General features: G+C 45.8%; 2 protein-coding genes across 2 annotated transcripts; both read left to right on the forward strand.

Annotated features, from left to right (window-relative positions):
- The first annotated feature begins 1,774 nt into the window (after positions 1 to 1,774).
- LOC122922983 (olfactory receptor 5V1-like) lies at positions 1,775 to 2,713 on the forward strand. Its single transcript, XM_044273769.1, has one exon. It carries the CDS (start codon positions 1,775 to 1,777, stop codon positions 2,711 to 2,713), a length of 939 nt encoding a protein of 312 aa, XP_044129704.1.
- Positions 2,714 to 21,124: 18,411 nt separating this feature from the next.
- Positions 21,125 to 22,081, forward strand: LOC122922984 (olfactory receptor 1G1-like). The gene has a single exon (XM_044273770.1). It carries the CDS (start codon positions 21,125 to 21,127, stop codon positions 22,079 to 22,081), a length of 957 nt encoding a protein of 318 aa, XP_044129705.1.
- Positions 22,082 to 24,298: the final 2,217 nt, after the last annotated feature.

Consider the following 24,298-nt stretch of genomic DNA (forward strand, 5'->3'; position numbering starts at 1 on the left):
GCAACCATGTCACGGCAATCGCCCAGAAGGCCGAGACACTGCCACCGCATGCTCTCACAGCAACACGTTGCCGCGGGCAACTGCAAGTGTGGCAACAGTGTCACAGCGTGCACCATAGGCCGTGATATTACCAAGCTGTGCTTTGTATTGCAGCTCAGCCACATTTATTTGAAATGGACTGAGGTGCGTTCCTGCCATGGCGCTCCGTGAGTGCTTAAGCCTCTTCCTAGGTCATATGACGTCATGTTCATTGGTCACACGGCCTAGGCACAGCTCAGTCCCATTCAAGTGAATAGGGTTGAGTTGTGATACTAAGCACAGCTGCTATCCAGTGTACGGCGCTGTACTTGGTAAGCTGTGAGGAGGCTACAGCACTCGCCTAAGCTCTGGTAAGTGCTACGTCTTACAGCAGATCAGCAGGGGTGTTAGGAGTCGGACCCCCTGGCGATTTCATACTGATCACGTGAGCATGTATATGTAAGTTCCAGAGAAGGTACCACTATCTGTCCTGTCTGTCTTCAAATTTTCAAAACTGCTATCTTTTCCAAATTTTCTGGCATTTTTTACCATTAACATTAAGTACAATTTGTCACGGAAAAACATTCTTGGATAAGTCGAAGCATTTCAAAGTTATTACCACATAAAGTGACACATGTCAGAATTGGAAAACGAGGCTGCCTCAGAAAGGAGAAAACTGGCTGCGTCTGGAAGTGGTTAGAAACTGTCCGATTTTTTTTTTCTGCTTAAAAACATGGTCCAAAATACTTTTTGGTGTATACACACACCACCTGGGGTCATGTGATCCTCTTACTGTAAAGAACCCTTTCCTATACTAATTGAGCAAGTACATTTCCTCCTCATGTACATGATGTCTCCGCTGTTATTGGAAGCAATATATTGTCTAACCCCTGGGGCGCTCCAAGCTCTCACTCTGTAACTATAGTGTAGACCTACAGTACACATGGATCAGCCGAAATGGACTCCAGGCAGAAGGACCTCATTAAAGAGCCCTATAAATAAAACATTAACCACCCCACTGGAGTTTGTCGGGACTCTTGTCATCCTTTCTTGGCCTTCAACACTCTCTTTATTCAGGATATAAAATGACCAAGGACAGACAAACCATATGTACAACCTCTGCCGCCACACGCCGTCCACTAGATAAGGGGCTCGCGACCACCTTCACAGAAGCTTCTTAAGATAATAAAAGTCAAGGCTCAAATTTACTGTAAAGACAAAATAAGAATGCTCTGGAGAGAGGGTCCAAACATACCGTCATTCCTGTGCATGGAGGCCCCTGGAAATGACCAGTTAAAATGAAACAGTAAAATCCTACACTATAGACAATAAGGGGAAGGTCACAACTTTTAACTTTGGTCCTCACTTCTTCCTGGCCCCAACACTATATTGCTCTGCATATGACATGAGTCACTGTATTTGCCAGAGACCTGAGTTTTGTGGATAGTCACTGGTTAATAGGAACACACAGAAATCCTCCACTATAAACAACCATGAAATTGAGCGTCCTGAGACCCGATTACATTATTCCTGGATGTGCAGAGCAGAGGTCTGGGCTTCTGTGGCTTCAGCTCCTGGGAGAACCAATGACTTTAAAATGAAAGACGCCGATAGCTGTTAGCATCAGATATTTTATGTCTGAGCTGAGATGTTAACTTGTTGGGTTCATATATTCCATCAAATCCTCCTAATGTTTCATTGTTGTCATAATTTTTATTGATTTTGAAAAAAATTTCAATAAAAAAAATATAAAGACATGAAAAACCAAACAACAATCTCCAGCGTTCTTCTCATGAGTCTATCAGATAATCAGAAGACCATCTATGTCCTCTTCATTGTCTTCCTCCTCATCTATCTGATGACTGTTTTGACCAACTTTATTATCCTCCTTCTAGTTATTACTTGTGCTCATCTTCATACACCCATGTATTTCTTTCTTGGAAACTTAGCATTTTTGGACATGTCCTACTCATCGGTCACTGCCCCAAGGATGCTCCGTCACCTCACCACCCATCATTGGTCCATCTCCTTCCCAGACTGCATAGCACAAATGTTCTTTGTCATCTATTTCGGTTGTTGTGAGGTTTACTTGTTGTCCTCTATGTCCTATGACCGGTATGTAGCCATCTGCCGTCCTCTCCACTACTCTCAGGTGATGTCATGGGGCACTTGTACTCAGATGGTGTCTTTGGTTTGGTCTTCTGGTCTCCTCATGCCCACCATTTATACTTTATGTTTAAGAAGGTTGACATTCTGTGGTCCCAACATCATCCACAATTTCTTTTGTGATCTGCCTCATTTGCTCCAGATTTCTTGTACTGATACTTCCATCAATGTTCTAGTCTTAATAGTTGTTGGGGGTCTTCTTAGTGTCACAGCCTTTGTTGCCACATTTTACCCGTATGTCAGAATTTTCAGCACAGTTTTTAAAATTCGCACCAGTGATGGAAGACGTAAAGCTTTCTCCACCTGTACGTCTCATCTGACTGTGGTTTTTATATTTTATGCGTCAGCAAATTTTATCTACCTTGTTCCTAACTCAAGCAATTTTTCTGCATTAAACCAAGTAGCCACTGTCATATACACACTAATCACCCCCTTACTTAACCCCTTAATATACAGCCTAAGGAACAAAGACCTGAAGGTCGCACTGAAGAGAATGTTACATACAGATGGTACAAGAAGAAGCACATGACCCCAGCCCAGGACTTATTATAGACTTGTGCATAGACAAGAAAACCTTGTAGCAACTTTTCCTAAATTTACAAAATTGAATTATGATTATCACTACAATTGATCCTCAGGTAGTTACACCTATAAATAACAGGAATACTCAATCTTACTAATATAGTTAATAACACAATGAGTAATACTCAATTCCTTTTAAAATAATCAAAATTTTATTGAACATTATTAAAATACTGAATACTTAATAATACTAACAGTAGGGACTCTACTCAATAGTGCCAAATTGCAATCACCATTTACAGCTCCGTAAACAAGGTGCCCAAAAATTATAGATAATCCACATATATTTCATATACAAAGGAAGGTATAATCCATGGACACAATATACTAGGTACGTTTTATATATTTATCGGGCCATTATGTGCCGCCTGTAAACCAAACCCAGAATAGTAACAGATTTGCCATCTTGCACCTGCACCTCGGTATGTTATAAACCAAATTTTTTATTTTATTTATGTCACCATATCTAAGTATATCAGCGAAAGGTGTTCCCTAGTGAGGTAAAATCTGTTACTATTCTGGGTTTGGTTCAGAGGCGCCACGTAATGGCCCAATAAATATATAAAATGTACCTAGTATATTGTGTCCATGGAATATACTTTCCTTTGTATATGGAATAGATGTGGATTATCTATAATTTTTTGGCACCTTGTTTACTATACAGATGTAAATGGTGATTGCAATTTGGCACTAATGAGTACATTCCCTACTGTTAGTATTATTAAGTATTCAGTATTTTAATAATGTTAAAAAAAAAAAGTAAATTATTTTAAAAGGAATTGAGTATTACTCATTGTGTTATTGACTATATTTACAAAATAAAAGCACAGGGTACAAGATGGAAGTAACTGGGGGTATATAGACCAAAAATCACCACGTAAGCATGGGGTCCTAGTTTAGATGGTCCCGTCTTGCCTTTTCTTGAACGGTTGAGATCGGCACTGTGCTCATCCTCCTATAGACAATAGAAGAGGAATTGGCTGAAGGGTCCCTTCTCTGCTGCAAAACATGGTAAGGATGAAAAGAAAAGCAAGCGCTGAGCAACTGATTTTGAAGGACCTGTGGTCACTTAACCAGGCTGTGTAGGTCCTCAATTCACAGGAGAAGACAGCTGTTCCTGTTCTGGCATGTAGTGAGTTGTCTTTGGGGAAGATCCTACATGTGGTGTCTGGTGCAGCAGTCTGACATCTGTGAGGGTGACATTCTTCCAAAAGAACTGGTTTGCATCTAAAAAAAACTGCTTGTCACAGAAGTTGCATCACAGAGGGATAGATGGACTCTAGGGGAGATCGCAGTCAGTACTAGAGATGAGCCAATTTATTTAAATTAGCTTTTGGTCTGATTCTAACGAACCAGTCAGAAAACTTGATTCAGGTACAAAAAGATTCGACTTAACTGGCCTGAAAATTGAATGAAACTGAGATCTCCTAGGACCTAATTTTCTCTCTTCTCTTTTTTTTTTTTTTTTTGTTTGGACGGCATTCCCAAACAGACGGTAACATCAGATTTCTTATGCCCCTTATCTTTTGCAAATATGACATGTCACTTCATGTGGTAATAATGTTGGAATAGCTTTTACTCACCCAAGCGACTCTGAGAATGTTTTCTGGTGACACAAAGTACTTCATGTTAGTGGTAAATTTAGGTTGATATGTTATATCTTTATTTATGAAAAAAAAATATGTATTGAAAATCTGGAAAAAATTGCTATTTTCTAAATTTTTATTTCTTTGCTTTTAAGACAGATAGTGATAACTATTTTGTGAGTTATGTTAACATTAACCATATGTCTGCTTCATGTCTGCATCACTTTGTAAATGTCATTTTATCTAATTAGAAAATTAGAACATTTTCGAAACCAACTTTAAGGTCCAATTCAGATATGAAGTCAGTCACTTTGAGGAGCTTACATAATAGAAACCACCATAAACAATCCAATTTTATGAACTCTACCCATCACATTACTCAAAACTGATTTTTAGAAACATTGACAACCATTTAAGTGTTCCATAGGAATTAAAGTAAAATAAAGGTGAATTTTATATTTCTTTGCAGATGTTCCATATTAATCCATTTGTTCTTGTAACACAGCAAGGGTTAACAGCAAAGCAAACCTCAATATTTATTACCCTGATTCTGCAGTTTACAGAAACACCCCATATGTGGCCGTAAAGAGCTGTATGGGCACACAGCAGGGCTCAGAAAGGAAGCGGCGCTATATAGTTTTTGGAGGGCATATTTTGCTGGAATGGTTTTCAGGTGCCATGTCAAATTTAAAGAGATTCTAAGGTACCCCTAGAAAGTAAACCCTCAAAAAGTGACCCATTTTGGAAACTTTACCCCTCCAAGAATTTATAGAAAAGTGCAGTCAGTACTTTGACCCCAAAAACATTTCATAGAATTTAGAAATACAATAAAATTTTGTTTTATACCCAATTTTTTCATTTTCACAAGGTGTAACAGGGAACGATGCACCCACGATTTGATCTCCACAGCACGCTCAGAAGGGAAGGAGCGGCATCGGGATTTTCTAACATGGAATTTTCTAACATTGTTCTTAAGGACCATAGCCTTTTCTTTATTTGTTTTTGTTGACTGGGCTGAGAGGGCTCATTTTTTGCGGATCAAGTTGTAGTTTTTATTGGTAGCATTTTAGGGTACATACTGTATGACTTTTGATCGCTTCTTGATTTATTTATTTTTTGGGGAGGTGATGTGGGCAAAAACTGAGATTCCGTGTTTTTATTTTATGTGGTTCTCCATGCATAGGATATGATGACTTTTTTTCTGTGTGTCAATACAATTATGGCGATACTAAATTTATATCGTTTTTTTCATGTATTACTGCTCTTGCATTATAAAATCACTTTTTATTTATTTAAATAAAGTTGTATTTGGCATCGCCATAATCCATGAGATTTTTCTTTTTCTGTCAACATAGCTGAGGACTTGTATTTTGTGGGATGGGCTGTACTTCTTATTGGTACCATTTTGGGGTACATATGACTTGTTGATTGTTTTTTATACAATATTTTGGGGGATGAGGTAACAAAAATGGCAATTCTGTCATTGTGTTTTCAAAACTTTGGGACATACGGGAGAAAAGCGCTTTACAAATGTTTTTTCGTTGTTGTTATTTTTTTTTATTGCATTTACCACGTGGGATAAGTTACATGATTTTATAGATCAGGTTGTTACAGACACGGCCATACCAATTGTGTGTAGTTTATTTTAATTTTATAACAAATTATAAATGAACGGTTATGGGAAAAAGTGAAAAAAGGAAAAAAGTTCCAGCACCGGATAAAATATCTGAAAATGTTATCCGGTGCTGGAACTTTTTTCATTTTTTCACATGTGAGAAGAGCCGACCTTGACTCGTTCCGTGCACGGATGCTGGTGAGTGAGCTGGACTTAATTTATTTAGTTTGAACTATGGGAAAAAGCAATTTTTTTCTTTTTACGTTTTTGTTGTCCCCTTTACGGTTTTGTTGACCCAAAAGCTCTGCACGGAACACGGCTCCAGTGAGGAACAGGGATCTTCTTTCTTACAAAAGTTTTCTTTAGTTTTACACCAGAGCCCCTACCGCGCTGCAGCCACTCCAAAAAAATGACTCAAAAACACACTGAAATTGCAAGCTTCATTTAACCCCTTAGGGCTCAGGCAGTGCAATCTAAATATCCAATACACTCCCCCCTGCAATAGCAAGGTTGTAATCTGTTGTTAAACTTCTCCCTCAATTTCCTCCAAAATCATCCCTTCCTCTGACACAAAATGCCTCAGCTCAAAAAAGTGCCTCGCAGCACTAGCCTCCTATGTTTTACCTTCTTGTGCCTCCTTCTTTTGTTAAAAACAACCTTATGTGGACTCAGAGATGGACTGTCTGAAATGATACTGTAAGGCAATAGCACAGCACTTTTTTGTCTATGCACTTTCTATGGACTTCTATGGAATATTGGTTTTAAGATGTATGTTACAAGCAATTAATTAAAATACATATAAAACTGAAAGTGGCCCGTGTCGTTTTTCAGTTTGGCCTGTTAAGGTGTATTGTGGACTGTGGTCATTTCGCTGGCGATGGTCTTGTGTGAAGGCTCAATTTTTGAAAGAGCGCACTCCTTTTACACCGTCGTCAGCTGATTCCACATAGATGTCTACAGAACCTGTTCTATTAAACCCTTATACAAGTAGAGACCCCGACAGAGTGGAGAGGGGGTCAGCAGTAAGTTTGTGTTGACGTCAATGATTATTTTGCCCTTCCTCTGAGCCGTCAGAACAATAACCCCAAAAAACGGATCCTGTCTGTGGAGCACCCGCCTTCACTCGGTCAGCATTTGGTCAGTAATCCATCAGTATTGCTAAAGCCCAAAAACAGGAGTGGATCCAAAACAGAGATGACACTTGAATGGAATATTTCCATGTCTTCTGTGTTTTGTACCCACTCCTGCTTTTGGTTACCAAATCATAAGCCAATTCTGATGGGACCAAACAGCCCTTACAGCTGCTACACAGAAAGGATCCGTTGTGCGTCTCTTTTTTCCTTCCTTCTGACAGATCAGAAGAAGGGTCAAACAAATGATGATGTCAGCCAGGCCGAAAAGGAAAAATAGTGGCCCAGTCATGGAGTGGGGAGGGTGGGAATAGCATGAGGAGACCACGGAGTGGCCCAATGACAGGGTCTGGAGGTTGCGGCAGCATTAGGAGGCCACAGAGTGGCTCAGTGACATAGTGGGGAGGTGGGTGGCAATACCAGTACCAGCTGAAGATGGTGGGTGGCTGTAGGAGCACCTGGCAGCAGGTGTGGCATCAGGCGGGTGGCAGCATCAGAATAGTAACTGAGGCAGGTAGCCAGAAGAAACAGGTCTCTTTTGTCAAAGTGCTGGTGTGGCACCATGAATGCTCTACTCTGATGCATCAGGCATGGAAATCCTGGCTGATACACTCCTGATTCATCTTGACTAGGGATGAGCGAACCCGAACTGTATAGTTTGGGTTCGTACCGAATTTTGGGGTGTCCGTGACACGGACCCGAACCCGAACCTTTTCGTAAAAGTCCGGGTTCGGTGTTCGTCGCTTTCTTGGCACTTTTTGAAAGGCTGCAAAGCAGCCAATCAACAAGCGTCATACTACTTGCCCCAAGAGGCCGTCACAGCCATGCCTACTATTGGCATGGCTGTGATTGGCCAGAGCACCATGTGACCCAGCCTCTATTTAAGCTGGAGTCACGTAGCGCCGCCCGTCACTCTGCTCTGATCAGTGTAGGGAGAGGTTGCAGCAGCTGCTGTTAGGGCGAGATTAGGCTGATTAACTCAGCAAAAACACTTAATTCAGTGATCGATCTACAGCTGTGGATCATTGAACTGCTGCTATTTAATTGCTCACTGTTTTTAGGCTGCCCAGAGCGTTTTTATGTCACTTTTTTCTGGGGTGATCGGTGGCCATTTTGTGTCTTGTGGTGCGCCAGCACAAGCTGTCACCAAGTGCATTTAACCATCAATAGTGTGGTTATTTTTTGGCTATATCCTACATCAGGGGCTTGGCTGTGCTTGCTATTTTATTGAGGGGTGAAATACAATTGCCAAAATAGCAGTACCCTAAATCTGGTGTTTCAGCTGTGGCCAGCCAGTTGTAATACTGTCTGCTGTCTGGCAAAGTATATATTTTTGTTCTGGGTTGAAATACAATTCCCGACTTAGCAATTCCCTAAATCAGTGGTTTCTGCTGTATCAGGCCAACTTTAAATCTATCCATAAAAGGGTATATTACATTGAAGGTGCTGATAGGGTCCTCCTCAATAACTTCACACGCTACCGTGCATTTCCAAGTCTAATTCTGTCCGTAAACCTATACCTGTCACTCAGCGCCTAAATACTAGGCCTACAATTTATATTCAGCTAAATCTGTGGTTACTGCTGTGCCTGTATTAGTGTAATACAGTACCTAAATAGATAGCCAGATAGTGTTAGGTGTCTGTAAAAAAAGGCCTGAATTTGAATTCAATACATTGGGCCAAATAATTTTTTTCTTATTGTGGTGAACAGTAACAATGAGGAAAACATCTAGAAAGGGACGCGGACGTGGACATGGTCGTGGTGGTGTTAGTGGACCCTCTGGGGCTGGGAGAGGACGTGGCCGTTCTGCCACAGCCACACGTCCTAGTGTACCAACTACCTCAGGTCCCAGTAGCCGCCATAATTTACAGCGATATTTGGTGGGGCCCAATGCCGTTCTAAGGATGGTAAGGCCTGAGCAGGTACAGGCATTAGTCAATTGGGTGGCCGACAGTGGATCCAGCACGTTCACATTATCTCCCACCCAGTCTTCTGCAGAAAGCGCACAGATGGTTCCTGAAAACCAAGCCCATCAGTCTGTCACATCAGCCCCATGCATACCAGGGAAACTGTCTCAGCCTCAAGTTATGCAGCAGTCTCTTATGCTGTTTGAAGACTCTGCTGGCAGGGTTTCCCAAGGGCATCCACCTAGCCCTTCCCCAGCGGTGGAAGACATAGAATGCACTGACGCACAACCACTTATGTTTCCTGATGATGAGGACATGGGAATACCACCTCAGCACGTCTCTGATGATGACGAAACACAGGTGACAACTGCTGCGTCTTTCTGCAGTGTGCAGACTGAACAGGAGGTCAGGGAGGAAGACTGGGTGGAAGACGATGCAGGGGACGATGAGGTCCTAGACCCTACATGGAATGAAGGTCGTGCCACTGACTTTCACAGTTCGGAGGAAGAGGCAGTGGTGAGACCGAGCCAACAGCGTAGCAAAAGAGGGAGCGGTGGGCAAAAGCAGAACACCCGCCGCCAAGAGACTCCGCCTGCTACTGACCGCCGCCATCTGGGACCGAGCACCCCAAAGGCAGCTTCAAGGAGTTCCCTGGCATGGCACTTCTTCAAACAATGTGCTGATGACAAGACCCGAGTGGTTTGCACGCTGTGCCATCAGAGCCTGAAGCGAGGCATTAACGTTCTGAACCTTAGCACAACCTGCATGACCAGGCACCTGCATGCAAAGCATGAACTGCAGTGGAGTAAACACCTTAAAACCAAGGAAGTCACTCAGGCTCCCCCTGCTACCTCTTCTGCTGCTGCTGCCTCGGCCTCTTCTGCTGCTGCCGCCTCGGCCTCTTCTGCTGCTGCCGCCTCGGCCTCTTCCTCCGCCTCTGGAGGAACGTTGGCACCTGCCGCCCAGCAAACAGGGGATGTACCACCAACACCACCACCTCCGTCACCAAGCATCTCTACCATGTCACACGGCAGCGTTCAGCTCTCCATCTCACAAACATTTGGGAGAAAGCGTAAATTCCCACCTAGCCACCCTCGATCCCTGGCCCTGAATGCCAGCATTTCTAAACTACTGGCCTATGAAATGCTGTCATTTAGGCTGGTGGACACAGACAGCTTCAAACAGCTCATGTCGCTTGCTGTCCCACAGTATGTTGTTCCCAGCCGCCACTACTTCTCCAAGAGAGCCGTGCCTTCCCTGCACAACCAAGTATCCGATAAAATCAAGTGTGCACTGCGCAACGCCATCTGTGGCAAGGTCCACCTAACCACAGATACGTGGACCAGTAAGCACGGCCAGGGACGCTATATCTCCCTAACTGCACACTGGGTAAATGTAGTGGCAGCTGGGACCCAGGCGGAGAGCTGTTTGGCGCATGTCCTTCCGCCGCCAAGGATCGCAGGGCAACATTCTTTGCCTCCTGTTGCCTCCTCCTCCTACTCGGCTTCCTCCTCCTCTTCTTCCACCTGCTCATCCAGTCAGCCACACACCTTCACCACCAACTTCAGCACAGCCCGGGGTAAACGTCAGCAGGCCATTCTGAAACTCATATGTTTGGGGGACAGGCCCCACACCGCACAGGAGTTGTGGCGTGGTATAGAACAACAGACCGACGAGTGGTTGCTGCCGGAGAGCCTCAAGCCCGGCCTGGTGGTGTGCGATAATGGGCGAAATCTCGTTGCAGCTCTGGGACTAGCCGGTTTGACGCACATCCCTTGCCTGGCGCATGTGCTGAATTTGGTGGTGCAGAAGTTCATTCACAACTACCCCGATATGTCAGAGCTGCTGCATAAAGTGCGGGCCGTCTGTTCGCGCTTCCGGCGTTCACATCCTGCCGCTGCTCGCCTGTCTGCGCTACAGCGTAACTTCGGCCTTCCCGCTCACCGCCTCATATGCGACGTGCCCACCAGGTGGAACTCCACCTTGCACATGCTGGACAGACTGTGCGAGCAGCAGCAGGCCATAGTGGAGTTTCAGCTGCAGCACGCACGGGTCAGTCGCACTGCGGAACATCACCACTTCACCACCAATGACTGGGCCTCCATGCGAGACCTGTGTGCCCTGTTGCGCTGTTTCGAGTACTCCACCAACATGGCCAGTGGCGATGACGCCGTTATAAGCGTTACAATACCACTTCTATGTCTCCTTGAGAAAACACTTAGGGCGATGATGGAAGAGGAGGTGGCCCAGGGGGAGGAGGAGGAGGAGGAGGAGGAAGAGGGGTCATTTTTAGCACTTTCAGGCCAGTCTCTTCAAAGTGACTCAGAGGGAGGTTTTTAGCAACAGCAGAGGCCAGGTACAAATGTGGCCAGCCAGGGCCCACTACTGGAGGACGAGGAGGACGAGGATGAGGAGGAGGTGGAGGAGGATGAGGATGAAGCATGGTCACAGCGGGGTGGCACCCAACGCAGCTCGGGCCCATCACTGGTGGGTGGCTGGGGGGAAACGCAGGACGATGACGATACGCCTCCCACAGAGGACAGCTGGGTTGCCACCCTGCTGGATCCCTGGTACAAAGACAATGTGCCCACCTTACTTCCTGCACTGGGGCGTGATAGGAAGATGCGCGAGTACAAGCGCACATTGGTAGACGCGCTACTGAGAGCATTCCCAAATGTCACAGGGGAACAAGTGGAAGCCCAAGGCGAAGGCAGAGAAGGAGCAAGAGGTCGCCAACGCAGCTGTGTCACGGCCAGCTCCTCTGAGGGCAGGGTTAGCATGGCAGAGATGTGGAAAACTTTTGTCAACACGCCACAGCTAACAGGAGGCAACATTTCACTAACATGGTGGAACAGTACGTGTGCACACCCCTCCACGTACTGACTGATGGTTTGGCCCCATTCAACTTCTGGGTCTCCAAATTGTCCACCTGGCCAGAACTAGCCTTTTATGCCTTGGAGGTGCTGGCCTGCCCGGCGGCCAGCGTTTTGTCTGAACGTGTATTCAGCACGGCAGGGGGCGTCATTACAGACAAACGCAGCCGCCTGTCTACAGCCAATGTGGACAAGCTGACGTTCATAAAAATGAACCAGGCATGGATCCCACAGGACCTGTCCATCCCTTGTGCAGATTAGACATTAACTACCTCCCCTTAACCATATATTATTGTACTCCAGGGCACTTCCTCATTCAATCCTATTTTTATTTTCATTTTACCATTATATTGCGGGGCAACCCAAAGTTGAATGAACCTCTCCTCTGTCTGGGTGCCGGGGTCAAAATATCTGACAATGGACTGTTCCAGTTTTGGGTGACGTGAAGCATGATTCTCTGCTATGACATGAAGCCTGAATCTCTGCTATGACATGAAGCCTGAATCTCTGCTATGGGACCTCTCTCCTCTGTCTGGGTGCCGGGGCCTAAATATCTGACAATGGACTGTTCCAGGTTTGGGTGACGTGAAGCATAATTCTCTGCTATGACATGAAGCCTGAATCTCTGCTATGGGACCTCTCTCCTCTGTCTGGGTGCCGGGGCCTAAATATCTGACAATGGACTGTTCCAGTTTTGGGTGATGTGAAGCCTGATTCTCTGCTATAACATGAAGACTGATTCTCTGCTGACATGAAGCCTGAATCTCTGCTATGGGACCTCTCTCCTCTGTCTGGGTGCCGGGGCCTAAATATCTGACAATGGACTGTTCCAGTTTTGGCTGACGTAAAGCCTGATTCTCTGCTATGACATGAAGCCTGAATCTCTCCTATGGGACCTCTCTCCTCTGTCTGGGTGCCAGGGCCTAAATATCTGACAGTGGACTGTTCCAGTTTTGGCTGACGTGAAGCCTGATTCTCTGCTATGACATGAAGCCTGATTCTCTGCTGACATGAAGCCTGAATCTCTGCTATGGGACCTCTCTCCTCTGTCTGGGTGCTGGGGCCTAAATATCTGACAATGGCCTGTTCCAGTGGTGGGTGACGTGAAGCCTGATTCTCTGCTATGACATGAAGCCTGATTCTCTGCTGACATGAAGCCTGAATCTCTGCTATGGGACCTCTCTCCTCTGTCTGGGTGCCGGGGCCTAAATATCTGACAATGGCCTGTTCCAGTGTTGGGTGACATGAAGCCTGATTCTCTGCTATGACATGAAGACTGAATCTCTGCTATGGGACCTCTCTCCTCTGTCTGGGTGCCAGGGCCAAAATATCTGACAATGGCCTGTTCCAGTGGTGGGTGACATGAAGCATGATTCTCTGCTATGACATGAAGCCTGAATCTCTGCTATGGGACCTCTCTCCTCTGTCTGGGTGCCGGGGCCTAAATATATGACAATGGACTGTTCCAGTGTTGGCTGACGTGAAGCCTGATTCTCTGCTATGACATGAAGACTGATTCTCTGCTATGGGACCTCTCTCCAATTGATATTGGTTAATTTTTATTTATTTTATTTATATTTTTATTCATTTCCCTATCCACATTTGTTTGCAGGGGATTTAACTACATTTTGCTGCCTTTTGCAGCCCTCTAGCCCTTTCCTGGGCTGTTTTACAGCCTTTTTAGTGCCGAAAAGTTCGGGTCCCCATTGACTTCAATGGGGTTGGGGTTCGGGTTCGGGACGAAGTTCGGGTCGGGTTCAGATCCCGAACCCGAACATTTCCGGGAAGTTCGGCCGAACTTCTCGAACCCGAACATCCAGGTGTTCGCTCAACTCTAATCTTGACAAAGGTCAGTCTCTCCACATTTTGGGTGGACAGGCAAGTTCTCCTTGGGGTAACTATGGCCCCTGCTGCACTAAACAACCACTCTGATGCCACACTACTGGCCAGGCAGGACAGCGTTTCCAGGGCAAACTCAGCCAGCTGTGGCCACAAATTTAGTTTGGCTGCCCAGTAGTCCAGGGGATCTTCAATGACGGGTGGCAGGGTACACTCCAAGTATGCCACCACCTGCTGGTTCAGGTTCTGCTCTATGTCTAGCTGCTGGTGAGTAGTTTCTTCACTAGGCGGGTGAAGAAAGCTGCTTATCAGCGACTTTAGACTCAGGCTGCTGCTGATGGAGCTGGTACTGCTCCTGCCACCCCAACCTCATCCCCTAGCAGCCTTGGCAGTGGAACATGAGCGCAAAGGGCCCCCCTGATCAGACCTGCGGGAGGATTGACGATGGCGCATATAGGCAGCGGCCAACTGACTGCATAGGATGTCTCTCAGTGGGTGTAAAAAAAGGCCCCCATTTTGGACCGGTAGTGAGGGTCTAACATGGTGGAGAGCCAGTAGTCATCCCTCTGCCGAATGGTGACAATTCAGTTGTCACTGCGCAAGTAAGTGAGAATGAAGTGGGCCATTTGCGCAAGTGACTCTGAGGGACTCCCTTCCTCCATCTCCATTGCATACGGCCACGGTGTGTTTGGGTTATCTGCCTCGTCTTCCTCATCGCCCTGTAGCTCCTCCGGATGCTCCTGCTCCTCCTCTACTGTCAACTGTGTAGAAAAATTTCCCATTTTGCTACACATTGCTTGTGCTCCAATGTCTTCCTACTCCTCCTCCTCCTCCAGTTCAGCCCCCACAGGGCTCACGTGGCCGTGAGATGGAGGCGCCACGTCTCCAGTCCCCTGACCAGCAAGGTTTACCAGAATCTTTTTCAGGATATGAAACAGTGGAATGACGTTGTTCATCCCATAGTCCTGGTAAATGACAAATAAAGAGGCTTCCTCAAAGGGCACGAGCAAACGGCAGGTGTCACGCATGAGCTGGAGGCTGAGAACACAGTGGAGGATGAGGAGGCAGAGGCGAACATTGTCGCAAGACCAACGGCGTGAGAACGTAGAGACGGAAGCGGCATCACCTGGCCAAGTTGCTGGTGTGGTTGGGCAGGAACCACATTCACCCAGTGGGCCGTAAAAGACATATATTGTCCTTGACTATAGTTACAGCTCCACATGTCAGTGCTACCATGCACTTTGGCAGACCAGATACCAATAGGCTCAAGGACTGGTCCGCCTTCTGTTCTACATATTTGTGCAGGGCTGGTACTGCCTTTTTGGCAAAGAAATTATGGCTTGGAACTCTCCACCTCAGCTGGGCACAAGCCATCAGTTCTCTGGAAGGTGCAGAGTCCACCACTTGGAAAGGGATGGACTGCAGCACCAGCAACTTGGACACGTTCAGCTTCTGCGCCGTTGGATGAGTGCATGCATACTGCTGTCTCTTGGCAGTCACTTTGGGGATCTATTGCTGACGGAATGACTGACGAGGGGTACGAGAGGGGGAGCAGGAGCATCAGGACCGGTAAATGATGGGAAGGACAGACAGCTCCCTTTGTCAGAGGTGGTGGAGCCTTGACTGCCTGAAATGGGGCTGGGGGTGTCTGATGTCATTTGGAATGAAGTGGATGACCGAGTCAACCATTCAAGCACCCCTGGGTTGCTGGTCAAGACCCGACCGCTAGATGATAACAGGAGCTAAGGCCTCTCGCTGTGACTCCTGCTGCCACCCTCCCTTCTTCTGCTGCCTGCGACAGAAACATTTTGGCCACTGCCCGTTACTTTTGAAGGTCCTGTCACCTGTCTGTCTGACATACTGTATAATAAAAGAATTAAATTAAAATTACAATAATACCTCTCAAAACAGGTTTTACCCCAAACACATTTCACCACTGAATGGCTAATCGACGCAATTACTCAGTCCCTACGGAAGATAATCTATAATCACCCATCAATTTTCCCAAAAAAGCCATTTAAGATGTGTGCCGCTATTTATAGGACTGTGACATCACACGGCTGGCTGGCTGCTGATTGGCTGCATGCATGGCATTATGGGTGATCCCGCCTTCCCAGAGAGCCTTGATCCATGTCCTCACACGTGCAGCAGCCATTTTAGGAAAAAATGTGATTCGTTACCACGAGAAATTCAGATTTGTTGCGAATCTAATTTTTTCTGAAATTCGGATCGAATTCCACTTCGTCAGCTTCGATTCGCTTATGTCTAGTGATAATGCTCCACAAGAGTGCCCCTGTTAGTAACTGTGCCCTCCATATTGTGCCCACCATAGTGCAGCCAGTAGTAAGGTTTCTCTATAGTGCCTACAGTATTTATAATGCCCCTGCCCCCAGTAGTGCCCTGCAGTTATGATGTCACTGCCCCAGGCAGTGCCTAAGTAGTTATAATGCTCCTGCCCCATGTAGTGTCGCAGCAGTTACAATTCACCTGACCCATGTAGTTCTCTACAATTCCCCCAAAGTGACATAAAAAAAAACTTCAAATATCTCACTTTTTCTCCCTGCCGCCTCTTCTTGGCCTCTGTTGCCTGCGTCCCTACACAGGCGGTTTTGATGATGTCGTCATGCATCCCATGCCAGCAATGTTTGCATTGGCAATAGTTGAATGTACAGCGACCACAATGTTTGGGGCTCTGGGAAAAACATTTGGGGCCCTGGCTGAGGAGTGCAATTCTACTATGCCTACTGCAGGGTGCAGACCCTAACACAGAAACCCCAAAATCTGTTCCACATGTATGACTGGGAGACTGAAGCTGTTTAAAGCCAGCCATGGGCTGTGGCGTTGCAGCAAGCCCTTGAGGAGCCGGCGTAGAAGGTGGGAGTGATGGTGACCCTGATGAGGTGTTGTCACAATGTATTCCCTCAGGCTGTTACTCCCTGGGGTTCAGGGCATTGAAAGTGTAGAACGAAGAATGAGATCAGAAGTGAAAGTATAACAGTACATAATATAACTTGTGCAGTTTCTGGCACCAGATAAGGAGGTATGGTGGCTGGTTTTAGGGCAATTGATTAGCACTATCAGACACTTCTGGATTTAGGTGCCCACTGTAATAGAGGCTTGATGTTAGTCTGGCCTAGTGATAGGGTGAGTGATGGTGTCTGAGCTGTAGTCCCTCACCTTGCAGCAGTGTTTTGAAAGCTGTAGTTTCGCAGATTACTCTGCTGTCCTCTCACACTGATGCTTTCTTGAAGCAGTGTTCTGAGTTCAAATGGTCTCTCTGTAGTGTTGGTCTCACAGGAGAATAAAGATTCCTTTGGATCGCTGGTCTCACAGGGGAATGGGATACGGTTCCTGGGAGCAGGAGCTCTGCCATGTGCTTCCTCACTCCTTGCTGTCTGGACTGGAACTCCCCCTCCAGACAGGCACTCCTACGAAGAGGAGAGGAAAAGAGTGGTTAGCCCTGTTCCTGTCAACCATCCCTCGTCTTGCTGGAAAAAAATGTGTGAAAATACTGTACATAACAATACCAAAACATAACAAATATTTGCAGATACCCCCAGGTCTAGGATACTGCAGAGTCCAGGAGCCATAAACAAGAGTTACCTCCACAGGCTATTTCCACAAACAAGCCCTCTTCTCTTGGCTGCTCAACCCTCATAAGGATGCTGAACTTTGCTCACTTTCCTGGATCCCCATTATGACTGTGGTATAGTTTCTGGAAGCTGCTTGCACTTTTCTATTATGGAGTACACCCAGAGGCGGACTGAGAACCCTCAGGGCCCCCGGGCAAAATAAATCAAAATAAATCAATCTGCTGCAAGCCCCACCCTTGTCCCGCCTCCATGCCCCGCCTCCAGCCACACCCTATACAATCTTTAATAAGATTTCAAAGTTAAAGCGACACAAAAGGCACCCAGACCCCTTCAGCTCATTGAAGTGGTCTGGGTACAGGGTCCCTTTTGCAAATGGAGCTGCAATGTTCTAGAGAAACTGCAATGTTTACGTTCCAGCAATAAGTCAGCGTCTAGTGGCCGGCAGCCACCTGAGGGCTTCCTGGAGTAAAACAGACCTTTGGTCCGGTATCTGACACTGGACGTCCTCACACTCTGCATGATGACCTCCAGGGTCAGATTTTTCCCCATAGGATAGAATTGATTTAATGCTTTCCTATGGGGTGATCTAATGCATGTGCAGCATTTGCAACGCATTAGCGCCTGCAGCGCAGCCTTCGCTAAAGGGCTGCCAGGATAAGATTTCTAGTCGCCATGGCGACCTGGGATTTTTTGAGCCCTACTCTAATGTAATAAAAAAATATATTCAGTGTATAAATGCACTGGAGCACAGAGAAGCTCCCCTAAGGAGATTCTTATCCCTGAAATTCCTTGATCCCACAACAATGGACAAACAGCATGAAGTGAAGTAGACTGATCTACAGGGACCTGGAGAGGGGTATATCTAACAGAGTCCTTTAGAGAGTGTGTTCGAAAAAATCCCCTCCAGGCCCCATTAGAGACTACAATGGAGTCTAATAGGCTTGGAAGGGGTTATTTCTAACAGAGGCCATCTCAGCGTCCATTAGTGAGCCTCTGTTAAAAGAAGTCCCCTCCAGGCCCCAGTATAGACTACAATTGAGGGCTAATGGGCCATGGAGAGGGGTCTTTCTAGCAGAGGCTATCTCACTGTCCTTTAGAGAGTGTGTTCGAAAGAATCCCCTCCCATTAGAGACTACAATGGAGTCTAATGGGGCCTGGAGGGGGGTCTCCAACACTCTGGTTCCTATTCATAATATAGCAACACAACACAGCTCGCTGTTATGGGAGCTCGGTGGATGGCACTGTTATGGGGGATCTGTGAATGACACACTGTTATGGGGGATCTGTGAATGGCACTGTTATGGGGGATCTGTGAATGGAACTGTTATGGGGGCTCTGTGAATGGCACTGTTATGAGGGATCTGTGAATGGCACTGTTATGGGGGATCCATAGATGACACTCTTATGTGGGGATCTGTGGATGACACCTATATAGCATCTTATGCTATATAGGTGTCATCCACAGATTTCCCCCCCCCCCACATAACAGTGTCCCTTTGAGTGAATTACCCCCAATGCAGGGTCTGGGGGCCGGCATCTGGTGTTGTAATGGCAGCGGGGCCCGGTGCAGTCACTGTATTCTATTACACCGGCCCCCGCTCACTGTAATATTGAGGCATTAATGTAGGCAATAGGCATTAAACGGGATAAATCCTCTGCGATCCTCTCCTTCTCTGTACTCACAAACTCCGTACCAGGCAGGCCGGGCGGCAGCGCAACTCACTGATGTCACGCGCCTGCTCCTCCCACTTTATGAATGAAGCAGGCGGAGCAGGCGAGTGACATCAGTGAGTTGCGCTGCCGCCCGGCCTGCTACGGAGTTTGTGAGTACGGAGAGGGAGAGGATCGCAGAGGATTTCTCTTGTTCACATATGAATATTAGTATTACAGTGAGCGGGGCCCGGTGTAATAGAATACAGTGAGTGCACTGGGCCCCGCTGCCATTACCAGGCCAGCATAACATTTGGAATCGGGGCACTGGACATAACACATTATGTTATTCTGCGGCGGGCCCCCATCCCGGCCAGGCCCTCGGACCACGTCCGAAGTGCCCGACCGGACAGTACGCCCCTGAGTACACCGCACTGGAAAAATATTTTTATATTTGTAGATTGTAAGCCCTCGCGGGCAGGGCCCTCTCTCCTTCTGTAGCAGTTTGCAGCTCCTCTTGTTCATGCTTTTGTACTTGTTTTATATCATGTATGTGCACCCCTCTTCATATGTACAGCACCGCCATGGAATGAATGGCACTTTAACAATAAGTAATAAGTTTAGGCATTTTGGGATGTGATAATACCTATTATGTTGATATTTTTATTGTTTGTTTTCATATGTAGAACTGGGGGGGGGGGGGTGATTTTGATTTTTTGGGGAGTGAGTATCAGAGGCCAGTAGCCAACTAGGTGGTTGTAACTGGATGGCCATTGACCTTGGAGGAGATGCTGGAGGCCAATGCAGGTCACATGGGTCTGTCGGCATCAGTGTACACAATGGGTGGCTGCATTCAGTTTTCAGCTTGCAGACTGCCCAGTTGTCACCAAATTTGTTAGGTTACCTCAGGCCATTAAAGGTTTAAAAAGACAGCAGTGTTCATTGGACTCCAGACCACAAGCTATGCTGGTCTTGCTTCGGGTACAGTGTGTTTGATTGTCCAAACTGTTAGTCATAGTTTTCTCCTGTGCTCTTTCTCAGGCATTTCTGGTCGGTGGGTTGGTTAGAACAAGTAAACTAACTTTCACAAAATTTCAAGTGGCTAAACAACCCTTTTTAAAGCAGCTTCCTACTATCTACTAAGGTGCCATGTAAGGGGCTAAGCAAATGTATTAAATGGCTCAAAATTATTGGTGGATTGTAAGAGAGACCAAAGAATTCTATCATGGTAGGAAACAGTGAAGCCCTGAACTCCACCCGACCCACTGTCCCTACCTACTTGCACGATTCGTTCTAAATAAGGGCCCCCCAACTGGATGACAGTCCCTACTTGACTAAGTGCTGGGGTCTATGAGGGGCGAAAAGCAAAGACAAAAATACCAAACATAATGAAAGACCAGTGCAAGGAAAATACACCTGAAATGGTGAACTAAACGGTAACCGATAGGGTCAAAACCAGGAAAGATAATCAGAGCCAAAATCAGAACTTGAGAGCAATACGATACCAAAACCTGGTCAATACCAAGAAGCCACATCAGGCTCCACATCGTCAGGCAGAAGTAGAATCAGAAATCCAAACAAGAGGTCAGCAGTCACCAGAATAAATGCAATTTAAATCAGAATACCTTATTCACAGCCAGTCGTGACCGGCAGCTGCCTACATAAATAGGATGCACTAAAGTCAAACAGGACGCCTAAAGTTACATGACCTATGTGACATCATCATGCCAGATGTGCCCGAATTTCCTGTGATTGGCTGGCCCTCCTGCAATCTGACCCCCAGTTTAGATACCATACAGCACGGACGTCGGCGGCCAGTGTCCCAGGTATAGCAAATTCTCTGAGACCTGTACATTGTGGATCTTCACTGGTTAAAATTAAACTGCAAAATCCTACATGATAAACAACCATTAAATGAGTGTCTTGAGACCCAATTATATTATTTCTTAGTATATATTATTTCTGGATGTCTACAGCAGAGGTTTGGGACTCTGTGTTTTATGCTCCAGGGAGAACTGATTAGTTTTAACTGAAGGACGCCATTAGGTCTCAGTATCAGCTGAGATATTCACCAGTTGGGATCCTACACACAATCGACATCTACTAATGTTTCATTGTTGCTATCAGTCTTCTCAAATTGATAAAATTAAAGACTTAAAGAGGAATGAAGAACCAAACAACGATCTCCAGCGTTCTTCTCATGAGTCTATCTGAAAATCAGAAGACCATTTATGTCCTCTTCATCGTCTTTCTTCTCATCTATCTGATGACCTTCTTGACCAACTGTCTGATCATCCTACTAGTTGTTACTTGTGCTCCTCTTCATACACCCATGTATTTCTTTCTTGGAAACTTAGCATTCTTGGACATGTCCTACTCATCGGTCACTGCTCCAAGGGTGCTCTTCGATCTTACCACCCAACATTGGTCCATCTCCTTCTCAGACTGCATTGCGCAAATGTTCTTTGTGATGTATTTTGCAGGCTCAGAGGCTTTCTTGTTATCCTCCATGTCCTATGACCGGTATGTAGCCATCTGCCACCCTCTCCATTACTCTCAGGTCATGTCTTGGAGCACCTGTACTCAGATGGTGTCTTTAGTCTGGTCGTCTGCTTTCTTCGCCCCCATCATTTATACTTTATGCTTAAGAAGGTTGACGTTCTGTGGTCCCAACTTCATCCAGAATTTCTTTTGTGATCTGCCCCATTTGCTCCAGATTTCTTGTACTGATATTACCATCAATGTTATAATCTTAATAGTTGTTGGGGTTCTTTTTGGCTCCGTAGCCTTTGTTGCCACATTTTACCCGTATGTCAGAATTTTTAGCACAGTCTTTAAAATTCACACCAATGATGGAAAACGTAAAGCTTTCTCCACCTGTACGTCTCATCTGACTGTGGTTTTCATATTTTATGCTTCAGTAACTTTTATCTACTTTGTACCTAACACAAGTAATTTTTTTTCAATGAACCAAGTAGTCACTGTGATATATACACTAATCACCCCCTTACTTAACCCCTTAATCTACAGCCTCAGGAGTAAAGACCTGAAGGTCGCACTGAGGAGAACTTTACATCTAGACCTGCTGATCCCAGACATTGGTACAAGACGACGTACATGACTCCTGCCCAGGATTTATTATAGACTTAGTGGTGCATAGACATGACAACCTTGTAGCAGCATTTCCTAAATTCAGAAGTAAGAACACAGGGTACAACATGGAGGACCATGGAGGGTGTAGACACCAAAAACAAGCACACACAGCTCAGAAGGCCCCAGTTTAGATGGCCTCATTTTGCTTTCACATAACCAGTTTGGATCAACACCATGCTCAACTTCTGTATAGACACGACAGCATTAGCAATGGAGAAGGAATCTGCTCAGGATTCACTTTATCCTTCTCTGCCGCAAAATACAGAAAAGAGAAATGAAAGTGCTGCGCCCTCATGTCCTGCTGGGGATGGAGAATTGGGAACAATTATTTTTGCTATAGGATCTGCTACTTGGGTTCTAAAGAAAAGGTCAGAGGGTTAAAGAGGACCTCTCCTTTCTCCTGACATGAACTACTTTCATTCACCATTTAATAACGATTCTGGAACATCTATTCTCATGACTCTATGTTGTGCCAGTCCTGTATTATTCCTGCTAGAAGTTTACAAATACATTGCCAGCAGTCTGCGGAAAGGGTCCATTCACACGTCAGTATTTTGTAATCTGCATCCGTTGTTCCGTTCCGTTATGCGGATCCGCAAAAAAAAATTGAACTTGTCCTACTATTTTCCACAAAATGCGGTCCGTGGTCCCATTGTAGTCAATGGATCCTCAAAAATGCGGATGACATGCGGAATGCATCAATATGTCATCCGCAATTACTGACCAGTTTCCAGGAAATAGAAAATAATTTTATTGTAGTACTCTAGCAACATATATTCCTCTTTCCGTTTTTTTTTTTGTGTTTTTTTTTGAAAAACAGAATGAATGCAGATGTACAATTGGTAAAAACTGAAGGTTTTTGCAGAAACACAAATCAGCAAAAACAGACTGAAATTCTGGAAAACAAAAATACTGACGTGTGAATGGACCCTGAAGGTACTGCTGGGTGTTACCAGTAGCAGGTGTGTCTGACTCCGTCCAATCAGTGCTGCGGGTGTCACTGTGCAGGGACACCCCCCCAACTGGTAACCTCAGGATAGGTAATCAATATCTGATTGACGAAGGTCCGACAACCCGCATGCCCACTGATGAGCTGTTTGACGAGGAGGCGGTGCTCCATGCAAACACCGATCCCTGGTCTTTACCCTGTGCGTCCCGTCTCCCGTGGAGCGGTGACATACTGTCAGGCTACTTTCACATCTGCGTTCAGGTTTTGAGATCCGGCAGAGGACCTCAAAACCTGAATGAGGGCACTTTCACACTAGCGTTAGAGGAATCCGGCAGGCAGTTCCGTTGCTGGAACTGCATGCAGGATCCGGACATCCGTGTTCAAAGGGTTACCATTTGTTTCCGGATCTGGATGCGGATTCGTTTGACAAATGCATTGAAATACCGGATACGTCTCTCCGGTGTCATCCGGAAAAACAGACCTGGTATTTATTGTTTTCAACATTTTTAAGGGTCTGCGCATGCGCAGACCGGAAAACCGGATCAGTTTTTCCAGAACACTTGGTACCGGATCCGGCATTAATACATTTCAATAGAAAACAATGCCAGATTCGGCATTCCGGCAAGTGTTGCATGCTGCTGTATTTTCTCCGGCCAAATACCATAAAAGGGACTGAACTGAAGACGTCCTGATGCATCCTGAACGGATCGCTCTCCATTCAGAATGCATTAGGTCAAAACTGCAGAGTTTTTTCCCGGTATTGAGCCCCTAGGACGGAACTCAATACCGGAAAACTTTAACGCTGGTGTGACAGTAGCCTTAAAAGGATTTGTTCTATGTAATAAATCCTGAAGACTCCGTTTTGACTGGATCCAGTTGTATTAAATCAAAACTGAACAAACCTGATCAGACATGAAATCAAAATAAATCGGCAGCACTCGCCGGTCCTCGATTCATGCTGGTTTATTCACCAAACAATTGCAACGTTTTAACCAAACTACAGAAAGACTGAGAGGTCGAAACGTCGCAATTGTTTGGTGAATAAACCAGCATGAATTGAGGACCGGCGAGTGCTGCCGATTTATTTTGATTTACTCTGGAAGATTTGGGGATACTACAGACTGGCATCCAACACTGCGGGCACCACCACCATAGAGACCTTTTGCTACAGATACGTAAGTGCTGCTACTTTTTTCTTTTTTGAGTGATAAGGAATGGAAATCAATGTAAGGCTAC

The sequence above is a fragment of the Bufo gargarizans genome, unplaced genomic scaffold (assembly GCF_014858855.1).
Source record: "Bufo gargarizans isolate SCDJY-AF-19 unplaced genomic scaffold, ASM1485885v1 original_scaffold_1099_pilon, whole genome shotgun sequence".
NCBI lineage: Eukaryota > Metazoa > Chordata > Amphibia > Anura > Bufonidae > Bufo > Bufo gargarizans.